This window comes from Eupeodes corollae, chromosome 2 (assembly GCF_945859685.1).
Source record: "Eupeodes corollae chromosome 2, idEupCoro1.1, whole genome shotgun sequence".
Taxonomy (NCBI): domain Eukaryota; kingdom Metazoa; phylum Arthropoda; class Insecta; order Diptera; family Syrphidae; genus Eupeodes; species Eupeodes corollae.
Window position 1 is genome coordinate 30688358 of NC_079148.1, and position 20462 is coordinate 30708819.

Genomic DNA, 20462 nt, shown 5'->3' on the forward strand with positions numbered 1-20462 from the left:
AAAGTTTGGTCACTTTTTAATGTAGTAATTTAAGAAAATATCTTGAACATTATTTAATTACAGACGTCTTAATTCTATCAGACATTTTTGAAAAATTTAGAACTTTTTTTAGATTAATTTATGGTCTAGACCCTTGTGACTATTATACATTGCCAGGTATTTCGTGGGATGCTTTCATTCATTGCTGATTTGAATAATAAAGTTAATTATATAATTCATTACAAAACATTAATTCAATGCCTTGATAATGGTTTGGTGCTTAAGAAAATTCATAGAGTGATGCAATTCAAACAATCTTAATGGCTGAAAAAATATATTGATTTAAACAATGAACTAAGAAAAAAGCCACCACAAAATTTGAAAAGGATCAGCGTATGAGCGTAAACTTTGCAATAATGCTGTATTCGGAAAAACTTTGAAAAAAAAATGTAGACAAACAAAAAGATGTTCGAATTGTCGATTCAATAGAAAGCAAAGGTACCCATCTCGGTAGTCGCCCACCTAATTTTCATAGCATATTAGAATTTTCAGAAACCATGGCTGCTATTCAGGGGGGTTATTATGAAAAACGAAACTCGTTCAAAATAACGCTTATTCGTTAAATTGCGATTAGAAAAAACGATTTTAGTGGCACAAATGACGATACTCGTATTTTTATTTACGAGTGCCTTCAGCTCTCGTTCAGCTTTCGTTTTGGGGGTAGATGTCAAATGTCATTTATTTTTTTGTTTTTGTTTGGTTGGTTTTTGTTTTGTTAAGTGCGCAAAAAAATGTAAGTAAATAATAAATAAAATTGTCAAAAACATACAAATAAGTTATTTCTAACCTTCTAGGCCTACAACTAATGCTAAGCAGTTGGATTTGCTGGTAGCTTTTATGGAAACCAATCCAAACATAGCAAAAAATTACTTGCCGACGAGCCAAGCTAAAGCCAAATCCAAAGTTCTTTGGAAGGATTTGACTGATAAGCTAAATGCATGCGGTGCTCTAGAGAAACCAATGGATGGTTGGAAAAGTGTAGGTTTCCTTAAAACAAAACTTTGCGTTTATGATTAATTCTGTTCTTCGTTAGGTATGGAAAGATTTTAGGTACAATCTTTAGCGCAAAATGCGTGGAAATTTGCTCTATCGAAGTGGCACAGGGGGTGGCCCGAATAAGCAAAAAAAAATATTCAGAAAATGAAAAAATAGTAATTGCGATTCTAGACCTAAATGAGGCCGTGTCAGGGAATTTATCAGGGAAACAATTCGGTGATCCGAGTGATGCGAATATTCAAGTGGCGGCCGGCAGCAGCACCAGTGTTAATGTGACTTTGGAAGAAGCAGATGAGCAGGAAGTACTTCTCGTTATGTTCAACGATGACTCTTTACCACAACCAGACAACAATGAAAATACTGAGCTACAACCAGATAATAGTGAACATTTTGTATTTTTTTATACGCATTTCCTCTTTTTTGTTAGTTTGGGATTCATCTTCGCTTTCAAGGAAATAGTCGCAGTGAAAAAACATTTTATAGAATTTATGCAAATTACATTTATTTTTGAAACTTCCTCGACTTTATTTATATTTTGACATTTGTTAATAGGAGTGAAGTTAGTTGCTCCTTTAAAAAAGTTATCATTTTTCGTTTTTGCCTGGCAACTTTTTTTGCTTTCTATTTTCGTATCTTATAATCGCTCTTCACCATGACTTTCGTTTCTTCGAGTTTCGTTTTTTCTGCCGTTTGTTTCGTAATTCATAATAAGGGCCCAGTTAAAACGAATTCACAGTGTATATAATAAGCCTATGTACCTACTTAGGTTTTTGTGTTTTGGAGATTTCAAAGTATAAAATGTACGACTTTCATTATGCGTACATGAAACCTAAATTTACTGACAACCTACATCTGGCCTGCATGGATTGATTTATTTATAAAATAAGAACAGATGATTTTTACAATGATATAAGAAATGTTATAATAGATAAATTTGATACTTCAGACTATCCACCCCAAAACCGCTACGGTATTGCGCAGCTCAATGTGAAAAAGTTAGGATTTATGAAAGATGAAAATAATGGTAGAATAATGAAGGAATTTATAGGATTAAGAACTAATATGTATAGTAGACATAGAAGCACTAATAAAATAAGCTAAGGATGTTAAATCAGCAGCTGTAGAAAAAATGTCTACAAAATTACAGAGACAGTTGGCTAAACAAACAAAACTTCTAAAGTAAATTGTTGAACTTTAAGCCTAGTACATACTTCCTCGTGAAGTGAACGTTCGCCAGTGGAGAAAGTAAACTTTTTACATTGCTCACTGGTACACACTTGTGATTACACGATGTGAACATGCGGAAACCAAATGTCAAAGCTTCACCAACAGTTCCCGTACATTTTGCACGTGAATTGCCCGTGAACGAAAACTCTCCACTTTGTTCTCCACTCAGCTTCACGAGCAAGTTCACGGGTGAACCAAAAACTGAAATGTGTATGGGTTCACGAGATGGTTCACAAGTATGTACTAGGCTTTAGATCTAAACAGCATACAATATACACCGAATGTATAAACAAATTAAGTTTATGTTGTTCTGATGATAACAAATTTATATGTACCAATAATATATCAATTATCATTATCGAATAGAACTTGGAAATTAAATATAAAACTGATCTTGTGTCAGTGGCCCACCTGCTGTATTCTTTAAAAATAAAAGCTTATAAAGGGGAGTTTGACGTAAGCCCCCTACCAGCAATACTAACTATTTTTTCTTTTAAATATTAAAATTTAATTAAAAAACAAAAAAAATTAATATGTCTTTTTACTTAACGATTCTTTTCTCTCTTTACTCATATGGGCCACCTTTTCTGAAAAACTTAACTCTTAAACATCATGTTCTGTTCATGATTTTGTTCAGTTTCTTATGGTGATTTTTGCGTTCCGAACGTGAATTTCACGTTTTTGTGTTTTAACGTAAACCGAATGTAGCTGTAGCTGCATTTCATTTTCATAGCATTCTGCTTTATAAAGCGATTTATGGGTGTTGAGCTTTCATGAATGAAAACATTTGATTTTCCCGTTGCATTCTCACTGTCAGTGCCAAGGCCAAGATCATAAAGCTGGTGCGGTACTTTTGTTGATCTTCTGTATTCGGCAATCGATCGCAAGACAAACAGCTTATCGTGTGGTGTAAAAAACTTAATAATAATTGTGGCGATGGCGATTCGGTGTCGGTTTTCGGTCTTATACGAAAAATACTTTTTATCGTTCGTGATTTAAAATTAAGGTTTGTGCAAAGCTGATTAAAGATCAAGCGAAGATTTTCATTTGGCAAGAGTGGAACGCCGTGTAAAAGTGCATCACTCATCACTCACTTTCTTTAAGCAGCTGGTGTTCATCATTGGATTTCAGTTGCATGGAAATAGTTTTAATTTTTTCATCTTGCTCAAGTATTTGTTGTTTAAGCTCGAAAATTTCCTATTTTAAGGGTTCAAACTCTGCTTGTTTTGCTTCAATCACGGATAGCAGTGTATTTATACTTTCAATAGAGTTTTAATTCAGTTACATCTTTGTTTATTTTTATTTTATCAGTGATTTTTTTTTCGGAATCAGCAATCTGTGACGTGATAGCCTCGGTTTGTGCAAGCATAGATTTCTCAATTTAAGCAATCAATTCCATAGTGGAAAAGTTTTCTTCAAGAGCTTTTTTTTTTGCTATCTCCAGTCGTGATAGTGGTTGTGCTTTTGATAATGGTGTTATTTTCGGATTAGATGGAAAAGGTGAATCGGAGGATCCTAATTTGCTTCGTGATCCCTTTTAAAGCTTTAATGTAGGTTTTAAGGGGAAATGTTTTGTGCAATGTTTAATGAAAGTTGAGTGAGACGGATACAGTTTTTTTTTCAAGGTTTAAGATTGACAATTTGGGTAGAATTTAAAATTAATTGATTTAATAAACCAATTAAAGTTATTCTAAGTTTTAACAAAAAACGAGTTCGGTAGTTGTTTTATAGTATTAATATACAACTTAAGGGACTTGGAACGGAAAATCAACCACTTTAAACTCAACTTAAAACTCCCACTCAGTCACGCACGTCCGCTTAGTAACACATCACTTTTCAAAAAAAAAAAAAAAGGAAAAAAAAATACCTCGTATGTAACCGTACAAAATTGGAGGACGCAAAATTCAGAACAAAAATAGTATGTAACCATGAAGGATCGCCTAACAAGTGATTTGATACATTTTTTTATTTGTTTTTCATCCTTTACTTTTTTTAAAAGCTTTTTATCGATTCTGAAAAACACCCCAAAACTTCTTACGAGGTCCTTTCGTAGAACCAGCGTTATGTAATCTATTTATTTATTAAATAAATATTTTATAAATAATAATCTTATAACCAATTTCTTTTATGATTTGTTTTAAGTTAATCGCTACTTAACCTATAACCCCTAAAACAATTATTACAAAATCAGCACTAATGCAAAATTCCCTAGAAACTGTAATTTACAGAAAAAATACAATGGATAAGAAATAAAAAGTAACATTCTTTTTGTAAAAAATAGCATTTTTTATTTGTCCACGCAGAATAAAAAAAAATAAACAAAAGCATTCTCTTTATTTCTTAAAATTAAAAAATAAATAAATTTTGTCCATTTCATAGAAAAAAAAAAGTAAAACAAAATAACAAGTAAATAGTAAATAAAAATAAAAATATAAATAAATTATCGTCAAGTCAATATCCAGCCTAATGAGTCCTTTTTGATTTGTTATTAGTCGTATGCTTAGATCGAGTATGTTTGTTTAGAGTTTTATTACTCGTATAAGTTTTGTTACATGCAAAGCATTTAAACGGAAAAATCTCTAAATGATTGAAAAGGTGATGTTTAAGGGAACAAAAATGATAAAGCACTTTGGAACAAAATAAACATTTGAATGTCTTTCGTTGATCAGTTTGAAGTTTCATCCATAGTTGGTTCTCGTATTGTTTCATTATGCTTGATAGCCAAACGACATTTAGATCATTAAAGCCCCTAACTTCGATTTTGAGTGAGCTTAGGGAATTAACGACTGGCAGATTTATTTGAAGTCCCCCCACAACACCATCTTCATCATCCTCCTCCTCATCTTTGTAGGAATCTGAGTATTCGGATTTTGTTTTGATCTTGAAAAATTTAGGTTTTGTTTGTTGAAAATTTGACAATGAAATTATATTTAAAACTTACATTGCTTTTTGGGGCATCTTTATTTATGGGTGTTACCTGAAATAATTTAGATACATTTAAATCAGTTATTTCAGAAGAAACTCGGTTGTTAGTAAATTGTAAGTAGGTTTAATCTGTAGCTATGAGATTTTTGTTACTTTCATTTTAAATAATTGGTTATTTCACAGCTGACAGCTGTTCCCGCTTTAAATCTTGATAGAAGATTAGTTTTATAACCCTGTGGAACAAAATGAGTAGTTTTAAGCTTGAAAAACGTTGGGAAATATTTGGTGCAGTTTAGTGTTTTGTTTAAAGAAGAAGGTAGAAATGCAGCATTTTGTTGCAATGACGTCTGCTGTACGCAATTATTGCTTTAACCTGTACAAATTGCTATCAGCTTGGCTATAACTTATCAGTTAGAACCTTAGACCAGCTTGAAGCCGGAAACCGTCTCGTTTTTGTCCTTTGAAGCCAATTCTACAAGAGTGGAACGTTGTGGAGAGGTGCGATTTCCTTTTTCTATTAAACTAAAATAAAACAAGGGAACAAAAAGTTCTTTTCAACGGTATTTTATTTAACAAAAGCTAGTATTTGGTAGCATGACCATTATTTTTTACAACTGCTTCACAGCGACGTTTCATTGACTCCACAAGTCCCTGACATCTTAATGGTGTTATTGATTGCCGAGCCTGCTCTGCAACGCTCCATAACTCTCTGTTATTTTTGGCTTTGCCTTGATTAATTCTTTTCTAATATCTGCTCATAGATTCTCGATGGGATTGAGGTCAGGAGACTGTGCAGGCCACTCCATGACCTCTATCCTATTATCTTGAAAGCATTACCTGGATACTCTGCTGGTATGCTTTGGGTCGTTATCCTGCTGGAAGACCCATTTGAGCGGCATTTCGTATTCGGCATATGGCAGCATGGTGTTTTGAAGAATATCCACGTAACAATGCTGATTCATAATGCTTTTGATCCAGTATATTGGGTCAACTCCATAATAGGAGAAGCATCCCGAAGCCATTATAAAGGATCCCCCAAGCTTAATTGTTTTTGTGGTGTATCTGGGGTTATATTCCATGTTTGGGGGTTTTCTCACAAACTGCCGACATCCTTTACCACCATAGAGAACCACCTTTCTCTTATCGGTCCAGAGAGTGTTTCGCCACTTTTCAGGAGCTCATCCTAAATGCTCGTGCGCAAACTTCATCCTTTTAACTATATGGTTCTTCTTTAAAAGTGGAACCTTTCTTGGACACACCGCACAGAACCTAAAACTCGTCTGCAATCTCTGTAGCTGCTGCTGTAGGATTATTTTTTAAAAAGCAAACCACACATTTTTTTTAAAAGATGGTGTTAGAGATTGTTTTCGTCCCCTGGTTTCTGCTTTTTCTTCAAAGGTTATGGCGTTCAGTATCATCTTCGCCGAACAGCCAAAAAGTTCTTGAATCTTTTTATAGGTTTTGCCTTCCAAAACAGGCTTTTTTATAATTTCCCGCCTCCAGTGTGTAATGCTTGCCTCGACCCACTTTAAATTCATAAATTCAATAATTTTATCACAATTTAAATGGAACTATAAAATAGAATAAGAGGACTTACTTTTTATCACTTTTGAAATCAATCACTGCTATTATTTTGCTCGCCTAAGATAATGAATCAAACTAGACAAAGCGCCATTTAAACAAAGCAATGAGAATTTACCGTTAAATTATCTTACACCTGTAAACATAATTACTCTGAGTACCAAAATACAGTAGAGTTGCGAAAAAGTGGCTTTGTTATTGATTTATGAAAAATTATAGGTTCTTGCTTATTATACTGCTATTATTTTGCTCGCCACTGTATATGGAATTCCAAAAAAACGCACTTATTCAGTGACACTATGTACAGTGAAGCATTGATTGCTATTTGTGAATTCTTTGAATTATAATTGCCAACTCAGTCATTTCGGTATGCATTCAATAAATCGAAATACATCTGATTTAATAGACACTGAATTGAATCATCCATAACCACGCTGAAATAGTGTAAAATTATTATCTGGGATGAATGCACTATGGCACTTTAACATTCGCTTGAGGCGTTGAACAGGACATTGAAAGATATAAAAAACCAATGACAGACTATTTGGCGTCACTCTGTTACTCCTTTCAGGTGATCTTAGACATGCACTTCCAGTTATTACGCTGAGTTCAAAAATACATCCGCTGAAACGTTCTCAAAACAACTGTTAGATATATGCCCATGTTCTGCATTTCACTTATTGTGAATACACTTTGCGAAAGTGAATTTGGGTGTTCCACAATTCGTTATAGTGAATTGGATTTTCGAACATGCAAATGGATGTTCTGTATTTCGGTTTGTTCCATTTTTCGAACGCATTCAAATCACATTTTTTAATTATGTGAATTGATCTTTGAAAGCTTCCTTCTGCTAGGAATCGGAGGGTTGCAGCAAGTTTTGAATTGACGAAGGTATTATAAAAGGTTCTATTTCCCTTAGAACATATAAAAAAGCGTCTTTGCTTAATCTAAAATAACTTAATTTATCAGAACAATTCTACATAATTTTCACACACGTAAAATGTGTCAGCAAATCCAATATATTTTTTCTTTCTTATTTTATGTCTTGAATTCTTCTTCCTTTTTTCATTTAAAATTGATAATAATATTGCATCCATCTTCTAAACAGCAAACATTTTACTTCAGAAACAAAATAAAAATGTATGATTCTTCAGTTCTGACAGTTCGAAGCAATTTCGAAGTTTTCGAATTCGATCGAATTGAAGAACATGCAATTTCATTTCACGTGAAATTGAAAAGTGATTTCAATTCACTTTCGATCGAAATTCGGAACATGGGCGATAGGCACCGAAAAAGTTACTACATAAGAAACTGGATGCATACAATTACCGGTCGATTTCTACACGATTATTGATTCACAAGTTGCCCACAACTTGGTGGGATAATCGGGAGATACAGCCTGCACGACACTATCTCCGACAACGGATTCAGGCTGGTCGATTTCGCTGCGGGGCGAGACGTTCTGGTAGCTAGTATGCAGTTCACACATCTCAATATCCACAAAGGGGACATGAAAATCTCCTGATCAATCAACCGTCAACCCGATTGACCACATTGCGATCGACGCACGACACTTCTCCAGTATCCAGGATATCCGAAAATTCCGAGAGGCCAACATTGACTCGGACCACTACCTCATTGTAGCCAAGGTACGGCTACGGATATCCCGATCCAAGCCAAAACAAGGAAGTACTGTGAGAAGATTCGACGTTAGACGGCTACAATCGAAAGAGACCGCCATGTCCTTTTCCATTCGAGTCTCTAATAACCTCTTAAGGAGTCCTATGCTGCCTGCATTAAGCATTGAAAACCAGTGGCAACATTGCCCTGCAGCCATCAGAGATGCCGCCTCTGAAGTGCTAGGTTCCACACGGCCCCCACAGCGAAACCCCTGGTTAGACGACGAATGCCAGCAAGCGCACGTAGCGAAACAGCAGGCATACAAAACGGCGCTGCACAAAAGGACCAGAGCTGATCGAAGCACGAAAAGCACGCGATCGAGAAGATAGAGGGATGTCACAACAGAAATGAGGTTCGTAATTTTTACCAAAAGGTAAAAAAAAACTCCAAAGGGTACCAGCCACGAACCGAAGCCTATAAAGACGATCAAGGGAACATCGTAGTAGAACCACAGTCGATGCTGAGAATATGGAAAGATCACTTCTCCAAATTATATAACGGGTATGACGATCGAATTCCGCTATAAGGGAGATAGAACCACTCAACCTCGGCGACGCAGATCAACAATTCCGCCTACCCGACCCTGATGAAGTGAAGATAGCTATATCTAAACTTAAGTCAAACAAAGCTGCTGGAGCTGACGGCATCACCGCCGAACTATTCAAAGCAGCAGGCGATGACTTGGTAGGGAGCATGCACCAACTCATCTGCAAAATATGGTCGGAAGAAAGCATTCCCGATGAGTGGAATCTCAGCATAGTATGCCCGATACATCAAAAAAAAGAGATCCTCTAAATTGCGCCAACTACAGAGGCATCAGTCTCCTTAACATTGCGAATAAGATCCTCTCTGCCGTATTATGTGAACGTCTTAAGCCGTTCGTCAACAACCTGATAGGTCCTTATCAGTGTGGCTTCAGACCAGGAAAGTCCACTATCGACCAAATATTCACACCACGGTAGATCTTGGAAAAATCCCAGGAGCTTCAAATCGATACCCACCATCACTTTATCGATTTTAAAGCCGCGTATGACAGCATCGATCGGGAAGAGCTCTACCGAGCAATGTCTAGTTTTGGCATCCCTGTCAAACTTATCCGTTTGTGAAGAATGACGATGGAGAATGCACGCTCTCTATCAAGGTCGGAAAAGATATCACCGATGCATTTGATGTCAAAAAAGGTTTTAGACAAGGCGATGCACTGTCATGCGACTTCTTCAACATCGTTCTGGAAAGAATTGTGCAAAACTCAACCGTCAACACTAGAGGCACAATCTTCCAAAGATCCATCCAATTACTCGGATACGCAGATGATATTGACATAATTGGAAGATCAAAGCGTGATGTCAGTGGAGCGTTTTTGAGCATTGCGACGGAAGCGAAGAAGATGGGTTTAGTGGTCAATGAAGGCTGTCATCAAAAAAGGACACTGAACAACGACGTCTTGGACAAAACGGCACCATGGACAGCTATAACTTTGAGGTAGTTAAGGACCTTGTCTACCTAGACACCGCTATTAACTCAGACAACGACAGCAGCGCTGAAACGAAGAATAACTCTTACCAATCGCTGCTTCTTTGGACTAAGAAGGCAATTGAGAAGTAAAGTCCTCTCTCGGGCCTCTAAAGTCACCATCTATAAGACACTCATCATCCCGGTTCTCATTTATAGCGCTGAGGGCTGGACCCTGTCAAAGAAAGATGAGAGCGTCTTAGGATGCTTCGAGAGAAAAATTCTTCGGGTGATTTTTGGTCCCGTACGCATAGATGGAGAATGGACGAGAAGATATAACGACGGACTGTACGGGCTGTACAGTGACAATGACCTAGTTAACAGAATTAAAGACCAACGGCTTAGATGGCTAGGTCATGTAGATCGAATGGACATCAACGCTCCAGCCCGGAAAGTCTTCGAATCCAATCCCGAGGGACGGCGCGGCGCAGTAGAGGAAGACCGCGACTCAGGTGGCGCACCCAGGTGGGAGAGGACCTCAACCAACTTGGCGTGCGAAACTGGAGACAGCTAGCTAGGGACCGAGCTGGCTGGTGACGAATGTTGGTTGAGCCCAGGTTCGCCCCGGACTGTAGCGCCACCTTAAGTAAGTGATTGCCCAAATTAATTAAAAAATATAAAACATTATGCGCCGATACGCTGACGGTAAAATGCCATTCAAATATGGGTAATCCAATAAAATATGAACTCAAAACAAACAAATAATAAACCAAAGTAATAGGTTTGAGATTAAAAGAATGACTTTATGGAACACCCTGCTCAGTCTCTCGAGCTTATTCTAATAGAGAATCTATTGTAAGATATCAAAGGGAAGGTTTGGAAGGCAAAACCAGTAATTAGTATTTACGTCGTGAAATATTATTTTTCAAAATTTAAAAAATCCGGATACATAAAATAAGGTTCATCCGGACATTTAAATTGTATATCCAATTTATGGCTTTTATTCATATTACATTTTGGTATAATTTTTAAGGAAATAATATAGCCTGGACCTTAGAGGGCTAGAAGCACCAAATAAATGTAATTTATTCCACTCAACTTTGCTAGGACCGATTAAAGGTCAAAAGATAAATAATTGATGAAAAAAACGACAAGGAGCAAGGTTAAATCTTTGAGTCTCGACGTTTGGTTTTACCTGCTTTCTTTGATTTGATTTTTTGCGTCCAATTTATTTGATTTCCTTATTGCTTCCAATTTATTTCGCTTTACGAAATCTTTGTTTTATTTTCGATCATTTTTGTTTTTCTTTTTGTTATCCTTAATATTTTTGTAGCTGTATTTAAAAAATCTTATATTTTTAAAGGTCAGTATATCATTTACCAATCTTTTAATTATCCGCAATTATGAGGAAAACGGAAAGAATATTACATCCATCCAGTCCAGGATTTACCCTTAGGCCAACCAGTCCCAGGCCTGGGGCATCCCGTAAAAAGGGCCCACAAAAGTAGTAGCAACTGAATTTTGATTGCTTATACGAGCAAAATGGATAATAGATTTTGATGGTTTTGATGCAGAAGAAGCAATATCAATACCAAGTAACTTATAAGTCACTAGTTTTTGGTGAGCCTTCGAATAACGATAATTAAGGTACTCATGGAAATGTAGATAACGTTCCATCTGGACCGGACAATATGATAAACAATGCAAACTCGGGAACTGAAACAAATGAAATAAAAGAAGCTCATGAAAATAGAAATCCTGACCCTGCGTGGAATAAGTTTTCCGCTGAAGATATTGAATATTGGATCGTCTCTGAACGATGCAAATACAATAATTATGATGTTCCTTTTTTTAAATCTCGACGAACATACACAGAAGTTACAATTAGAGTTTGCCAATCGTCTTATTTTATTGGTAAAAAAGGCGAGAACTATCAACGTGAATGGATTTTGTATTTCATCTCAAAAAGAGCGTTGTTCTGCTTTTATAGTTAGCTATTTCCTGATCACAGCAGGCCAGGAATACCTTTTATAAATCGTGCTGGTTTTTATGATTAGAAAAATGCGTATTTAATAGGTAATCATGAAAAATCGAGCTCTCATAAAGAAGCGCTGATATATTACATTACACGAACTCACCGCGGAATTAAGACAGATTTTGACAAATGAATGCAGGAGTCATGTTCAAGCTTTAAATATGTACTTAAAGGGTGGTTGCTGTTATTTGTATTATTGTCCGTGCGTGGTCTAGCATTTAGAAGATCTGAAGACAAATTTGGTTCATCAGATAATGGCAATTTTATGAGGCTTCTTGAATTAATAGTAAAGTTTGAACCTTTCTTGTCCACTCATATTTCAAAATTTGGACATCCTGAAGAATTGATTGAAATAATGGCTCACAAAATTAGCGAGGAAATCATTAAAAAAATGGCCATTTTTGGAGATGCATTCTCATACTGGATCCGGTAATACTAATCCGGACTGTAATTTGTGTTCTAGGTAGGTATTTAATTTTGTATGAAGTAAACCATTCAATATAAGAGAATACATATATGCAAAGGGGCACCATTTACTCTTCAGGCCTAGGGCCCAAAAAAGCTAAATCCGGCGCTGCATCCATCGAAGGGGAGCTTTCATAAAGCAAAATCAAAATAGTTCAAAAGACTTGAAGATAGCTCGAAAAGCTAACTCCAATAAATTCCTGTCGAGTCCAAATTTTCCATCACTTTTGCAATTATTGGGGTAGAATGTCAGCAATAACGCCGAATATTTTCTCTAAAGCGTTAATCGTCTTAGGCTTACTTGAATAAGCGACGACTTCATATAACACTACAAAAAATATTCCTGCGGAGTGCCAAGCGCAAGATCTCGAAGGCCAAGCTTCAATAAATGTATTGACTTGACTGTATGGCATTTAGAGCGAACCGAAATTTAATTTAATTTAATTTAATTTATTAAAAGTTTACAAAAACCACGAAATAATATTAAAACCAAAAACGATTTAAACTTCATTCAAAGTTTCCTAAAACAAAACCAAACACGGACTCACAAGCCATCGAAAATTACCGCCCAATTTTTCTCTTCTCCGTTCTATCCAAATTATTTGAAAAAATAATTGGTAATAGACACAAATGGACACTTGAAAAATGTCTCAACAGTGGACAACACGGTTTTAGACCATGTAGAGGCACACATACTTTGCTGCATATGCTTGACCAAGGAGTACATACAGAGCTAGCTTCACGAAACCATTCGGTCCTCTTGTCCATGGACTTAGAAAAGGCTTTTGAAAAAGTAACTTATTTTGGAGTAATACAACAACTCCACGACTGGGGAATCCATTCAAACTTATTGAAGGTGATCTATTCCTTCATGTCTAACAGAAGAATAAAGGAACGTGTCAATGGCTACTGTTCATTAGACAACACAATCGAAAAAGGTGTGCCAGAGGGATCTCCAATATTGTACAATACGTACGTAAATTCGCTTTTAAATGAATTGAACACTGATGGTGATCCACAAATCAAATCAACTTTAACATTCGCTGACAACATTTTCGTTTTAAGTTCTGGTAGCCCAGAAGAAGTTGCCCATACGCTCAATCAAATCTTACAGAAAGCACAAACTAGGTGCACAAATACTGGAGCTAAACTACCTATTGCAAAAATGGAAGTTCTGCATATATGCAGAAAAAGATCTTGTCCGAACAGAACTATCAATCTTAACAACTCTGCTTTTCCCCTTAAAGAAAAATTAAGAATTCTTGGTCTGATTTGCTCGAAAACTTGGAAATGGCATACAAACGCGAAGTTTGTAGCTGACAAGCTCAACAAATCCTTGAATCTACTCAAAATTATCTGCCAAAAACACAAAGGACCGCACCAGAACACATCTATAAATATAGCGCAAGCCCTCATAGGGGGTGCCACACAACATAGCTTTTCCATCTATTCACACTGGACAAAAGGGAACGATCAGATGATCCAAATCAAAATGAATGCACTACTACGAAAGTCTATTGGAGCTCTACCATCTACACCTATTGATGCTTTATTGACAGAAACAAACACACCATTTTTTAGAAACGAAACAAATTACACAAATCAAAATTGTTATGCAAAGCCTCGTGACTGCAAACATCCGCTACACGAAATATGCAGATCTGGTTGCACAGATTCCAAAAAAAACGAAAATAAAAAGTGCACTCTATAATTCTATCCGATACCTCACATTTACTAATATCACCATACCAGAAACAGTTAATTGCGACATCGATTCAACACCTTGGCTTTTCCCAAAAAGCACCATTGACAAGACGCTGAAGGAACGAACACCGCCCGACATCTACAGAAAAAAAATTGCTGAAAAAATAACTACAGGACAATTTAATTGCATACTATACACAGACGCCTCGACAGCAGAAGAAACAACAAGTTATTGTGTATATAGATACGACAATAAATGTGACAAGATCCTCTCACAAAAACTTACAACCCCAAACCAAAATCCTTTTGTTGGAGAGGAAATGGCAACAAAAACAAAACACCAATCTTTCATCTTCTACGTTAAATTATCCGCTCCAACTTACCTAGAATTCATTTAATATGGTCCCCAGGACACAGGAATTCCAGGAAACGAAAAGGCAGACTTTGCGGCTCGTGAAACCATTAAAATGCCTTTGGAATTTATAATACCCCCGTTTGCATCTTCAATGTTCAAAATTGTCTCTGACAATATACGACGAGAAGCAGAAATACGTTGGAATAACTCCCATTCCTTTTTAAGACAACATAAGACAACCTTAGGACAAGTGACCTACAACGAGTCATTGAACCGATTACAATCAGTGCAACTCTCTCGGATAAGGCTAGGTCATACCTTGTCCAAAAAATCTTTATAAAAACGAACCTACACCACTTTGCAGCTTCTGTCAGGAAACTCAAACCTTACACCATGTTCTTCAAAGATGCCCATTAACAAGAACACACTTTGCAAACAATATCCCACCGTTACAAAAACTCCTAGATACAACTATTCATCCAGATAACTCACTGCTTTTCCCGCTACTAAATAAACATAAACTTAATCAAATTTAACCTATTTAAATACATTTCAAAATCAACTTTTCTACTCAAAATGATCAACTAACTATATTTCTTAACACTTTATAAATTTATTATTTTAACAGCCATAAGGGCCTAGCACCCCGGCGCTATCTATACCGGACTATATAAATTTATTTGTATTGATACCTGTGATAAAATAAAAATAAAATAATTCAGAAACTTAATTTATCCGTCCGGGTGTTAACGAATGTGTACACAACATCGTGATGGAAATGTTGTTATTTGTAAAGTTTACAGTTCTATTGTCTTTCTCTTAATTCATTCATAAAAACAATACTCATAAAAAGTAAAACTAATTTAATAATTAAAAACCCAAGTAAATTCTTTAGAACTCTAATTTAAAAGTTCCTCGCTCACCCAAAGTTTTTTTCTGGTGGTGTAATTTCACTCAAAAATACAAAATAAAACTGAACAACAAAAATATACATAATTTAACAACAGTTATTAATAAATATTAGCATAAACAATTCGAAGCTAACTTATTTGTTTATCAATCAAGTTAAAAATATGAAATAATCTTTTAAAAAAAACTCACCTCCATTATTAAAATCGAATCTTGTTTATTCTCTTAACGTTCACTTACATTTATTTGATTGTTTAGTTTTAAAATTAAATTTCTTTAGCAAACATTAAAAATTAATTTAAAAAAAGAAGTCTGAGGTCGTCTCATTATCCATTGAGCAATAGAAAAATATATATTTTATTATTTTAATAACGGTTTATAACTGCACATGGCGCCGAAATATCAAATTATTTTTACGTTCTTAGAAAAAAGTAGTAGAATCTTATATTAAATCGTAAATACGTTCTGAGGCCTACATTAAGCTTTTACTACAATATGTCGAGAACAAAGATGTCAGCGAGCCATTACTTAAGTACTTTTCACATGAGCACGACCAACGACCAACGAATGAACGTCGATTTTGACGTTTCTTTCACATGAGAGTTTCTAATTCGTCGCGAATGAAGCCACAGCCAAACACCATTCACCACCGAAACCAAAATAAGAACGATTTTTTAGGTTAAGTACGAGCGATTATTTTATTCGTTGCGAGTGTGGATTATGTGGAACGCGAATAAAGTTTGACAGTTCGTATCAACTATAATTTTTTTCGTGACGAATAAATTTGTTTTCTTAAATTTATTAATATATTATAATGAAAAGTAAAAGTATGTATCATAAATCAAATTGAAACTATATTGCTATCGTTTTGTTACGAATTTGTGTGGAAATATGTCTTCAAACGTATATAAACTCGCATTTTGTATTTCATTCGTCGTTCGTTGGTCGCGCTCATGTGAATACTACTTTAAAGCTTATATACATTGAAAACATTTTAGAAAAATCAAATCAAATCAAATGGGGTGGCGCAACAGTCCGTTGTGAACCAGGGCCTAGTGACTTACAACTCGCAACCATTCCTGTGTGCGAGTACTGTTGTCAGGAATGGAAGGGACCTACAATTTAAGGCCGAATCCGAACGGCTAATTTGAGAAAGCACTTTTTCATGACAAGAATTACTCTCGAAGGATTTGTCAATTCCTCGCAGGAGGCAGTACCCGCGAAAATTATTTTTTTTAATTAAGGTGGCACAGGCAGGGATTGAACCCAAGACCCCTTGCATGACAGTCCAACGCATTAACCATCATGCCACGGGTACTACAGATTTTAGAAAAATAGAAAAGCGAAAAATAAAAAAATAAGCTAAAATTTGAAATTCACAGGAAAAAAATATATCATAAAAACAAAGATATATGTAGAATGTGTTTGTTTTGAAAATAAGAAGCTTTTAATGAGTGTTTGAACTTTTAAATGTTTGCAAAGCTTCTGATTCTTGCAAGGAAAGGCCCTTTTTAATATTAAAAAGCCTTGAGAGCAAACAGCGAATAAAAGAATGGACGAACAAACGTGATTATACACATTTCAAAAAGTCAATTTCAAACGAAAACACATTTAAATTATAAGACCCAACTAATATTAGGATAATAAAATTTGCGATTTGTGTAGTAACGAATTGCAATGTGGTTGATACGAACTGTCAAACTTTATTCGCGTTTCACATACCATCCAAACTCCAACGAATAAAATATTCGCGCACAACTTAACCTCAAAATTAAACCACTCTTGTTTTGTTTGTTGAAAAGGGTAATTATAAATTGACAATTCGTCGCTGTATGTGATTATAAATAAAGTTCATGTGAAAGAAAAGTCAAAATATGCGAACATCCACAGTTCGCAGTTCGTAACTCATGTGCAAGGTGCTTAACTGTTTGAGGCAACTTAACAAACCGGAGTTGCTATACATTTAAGTTTCCTGCAATAATCAGTAACAGTCGTCATCGCCGTTATATAAATTTGGAGAAGTGGTCTTCCCATATTCTCAACATAGACTGCGGTTCCACAACGATGTTACCCTGATCGTCCTTACAAGCTTCGGTTCGTGGCGTGTTTTTACCTTTTGGTAAAATTTACGAACCTCATTTCTGTTGTGACATCCCTCTATCTTCTCGATCGCGTGCTTTTCGTGCTCTCTTTTTTACATCTAAGAAGCTGGTGTTCCTCTCTCCTCTTCTGCTTGTAGAGCTCGTGATCAGCTCTGGTCCTTTTGTGCGTATGAAACCTAGCACTTCAGAGGCGACATCTTTGGTGGCTGCAAGTCAATGTTGCTACTGGTTTTCAATGCTTAATTCATGCAGCATAGGACTCCTTAAGAGGTTATTAGAGATTTGATCGGAAAAGGTCATGGCAGTCTCTTGCGATTGTAGCCGTCTAACGTCGAATATTCTTAAAGTACTTCCTTGTTTTGGCTTGGATCGGAGTATCCGTAGCCGTACCTTAGCTACAACGAGGTAGTGGTCCGAGTCAATGTTGGCCCCTCGGAATGTTCGGATATCCTGGATACTGGAGAAGTGTCGTGCGTCGATCGCAATGTGGTCAATCTGGTTGACGGTTGATTGATCAGGAGATTTCCATGTCCCCTTGTGGATATTAAGATGCGTGAACTGCGTACTAGCTACCAGAACGTCTCGGCCCGCAGCGAAATCGACCAGCCTGAATCCGTTGTCGGAGGTAGTGTCGTGCAGGCTGTATCTCCCGATTATCCCACCAAAGATGTCTTCTCTTCCTAGCTTGGCATTCAAATCTCCTAAGACAATTTTAATGTCATAGCCAGGGCACTGCTCATATGTTTTATCCAAGAGCTCGAAGAATATGTCTTTGGTGTCTTCATCTTTCTCCTCTGTTGGGGCATGCGCGCATATGAGGCTTATATTGGCGAATTTAGGCTTGATGCGGATTGTCGTGATGCGCTCGCTCACACTGTTAAAACTCAAGACTTTTTGCCTGAGTCTAGTTCCAACAACAAATCCACCCCCAAATAAACGCTGTCTTTGTTCTCGGTAGCAGTCGCCGTAGTAGATATCGCAGTCTTTTAGTTTGTGTTTGCCCGGTCCATCCAATCGCACTTCTTCGATGGCTGTAATATCTGCCTTGTAGCAGTTTAGGGCTTCCGCTAATTGTTCGGCTGCACGTGGTCTGTTAAGGGACCTAACATTCCACGTACATATCCGAAGTTCGTTGTCCTTATTTCGTTTGCGTGGGTTGTCAACAGTGAATCCGTCCGTTGCTTCGAAACTATGATGTTTTTACGTGGCCAGGAAGTCACCCCGACGGCACAACCCCCAACCTGGAGGGCCAGATCCTTAGTATAACTCCAAGGAAGGGGAGCCGGATGAACCGCTCCTTATAGGAGTGGGCTCCGAATATGTCGAAGAAGCCCTATAAGGTGTTCACTAAGTAGTTCAACCTTACTGGAACTGTAGACGCCACCGTTGATTCTATCTCGAGAATTCGTCCGCTGCCGCCTCGATAAGGAGAGGTGCCTTAGTGGAAACACCTCTCCCCCCCTCTCTCGTTTGCTGCCCCCAACAACTTTCCACTGGGGTTGGAACCCAATCTCCAGTTGAGGTACTAGGCACCCGATGTTCACCGCGGGGAGGTGAGAGTTGGAGTTGATAGACAGAGGTCGGTTCTGAGAAAAATCTATGGACGCTTGTGTCCTCTTGAATGCACATGTCTACCATTTGAACATCCTGAAACGGATGCAGAAATAAAATACAATATATCTCATATAGCTACTCGTAACACGGTGGAAAGATGCTTTGGCGTCTGGAAGCAAAGATTCCGTATTTTGTTATCAGGTATGAGATGCTCCTTAGATAAAGCCAAAAGAACTATTGCTTCATTTTGGTACTTTTTTAGCATAACTAAAATGTATAGCAGAATTTTGTATAAATGTTAATTTTCATCTATTTGCTTTTTTACTATGAGAAAAATGTCAAAATCAGTTAAAATTAATACATTAATGTATTAACAAAAAACTGAACAATTTCCCCTTAACACTTTGCTCAGGAGCTCACTACCAATATGAGAGATGTTTCACCTCATCTGCAAAATCGGATACAGTACAAATCTGAAAAATAGTTAAATTAACTAAAAAAATTCTTACCGAAACTTACAACATTCTGAATTATTATGGCATTTTCTTATGTTTTAAATTTGTGCAAAAATTAGTGTTCTTCGTGTCTAAGGCTGGCCTTACATGACAGATCCAAAGATTCAAGTGCACTAGAGTATATTTAAAATTGGCCGTATATGGGAAAAGTGAGGTGGCTCGGTTTAGCTCTGTCGATCCATTTGGATTTTCAGCTTTTAATAAAAGTATCTTAATGACTACAAATCTCAATCTTAAATGTCAAATTGGTTCGGTCGTGCATGCGCAGCCTTAGAACTACAACCTCTGCAAATTTCATTTAAAATCTAACCCACTCTAGGGCAAAAAGCACTAAGATTGCAAACAAATGTGAAGGTATACTACAAAATGGGAAAATATGCAATTTTCTGTCGTTTATGGTAGTTTTTCTAAGTTTAGCGTTATTTTTGTATCCACACCGATTACAAAACTTAACGAGATGTCAAAAATCAGTTAGATTCTATCTGCAACTTCATTCGCCCGATTAAGTTATCGACATGATTTTTAGCGAACTTGATTTATGAGTCAAGCTAATAAGAATCTTATTTGAAATCTTAAATTTCTAGTTGTTTCATTAAAATTAAATGCTTTAAAATATCTTTAGCTGTTTTTCAATTGTAGACAAAACAAGATGGCTGCTGAGGTTTGATATTTTGGTGTTTTTATCTGTTTTCTTACTCTTTCTTCATTTTCCAATTGGAAGTTATTGTAAATAATAGAAAAGAATAAGGAAATTATTCATGTCTCATTGGGTATCTACTTAAATTCTTTGCTTTGACAGCTAATTGTGAAAATTTTGAGAGACTTCATGTTATCAAACACACCTTCTGGGATCTCTGACACATCACATATCTGAACTGGAATTTTGAACTAGAATCGTTGGTTCATGAACTTGTTGAACAAGT

General features: G+C 36.4%; 1 protein-coding gene and 1 long non-coding RNA gene across 2 annotated transcripts; one reads left to right on the forward strand and one right to left on the reverse strand.

The window, feature by feature from the left end:
- Positions 1-557: 557 nt before the first annotated feature.
- On the forward strand, positions 558-1552 carry LOC129947071 (uncharacterized). The gene is made up of 2 exons (XR_008781680.1): positions 558-1017; positions 1073-1552. It is a non-coding gene; the product is annotated as an uncharacterized LOC129947071 (long non-coding RNA).
- Positions 1553-4535: 2983 nt separating this feature from the next.
- Positions 4536-15702, reverse strand: LOC129946885 (zinc finger and BTB domain-containing protein 46-like). The gene is made up of 3 exons (XM_056057253.1): positions 15561-15702; positions 5204-5239; positions 4536-5142 (listed from the first exon to the last, which is right to left on the reverse strand). Exons 1-3 carry the CDS (start codon positions 15564-15566, stop codon positions 4726-4728), a joined length of 459 nt encoding a protein of 152 aa, XP_055913228.1. The 5' UTR covers positions 15567-15702; the 3' UTR covers positions 4536-4725.
- Positions 15703-20462: the final 4760 nt, after the last annotated feature.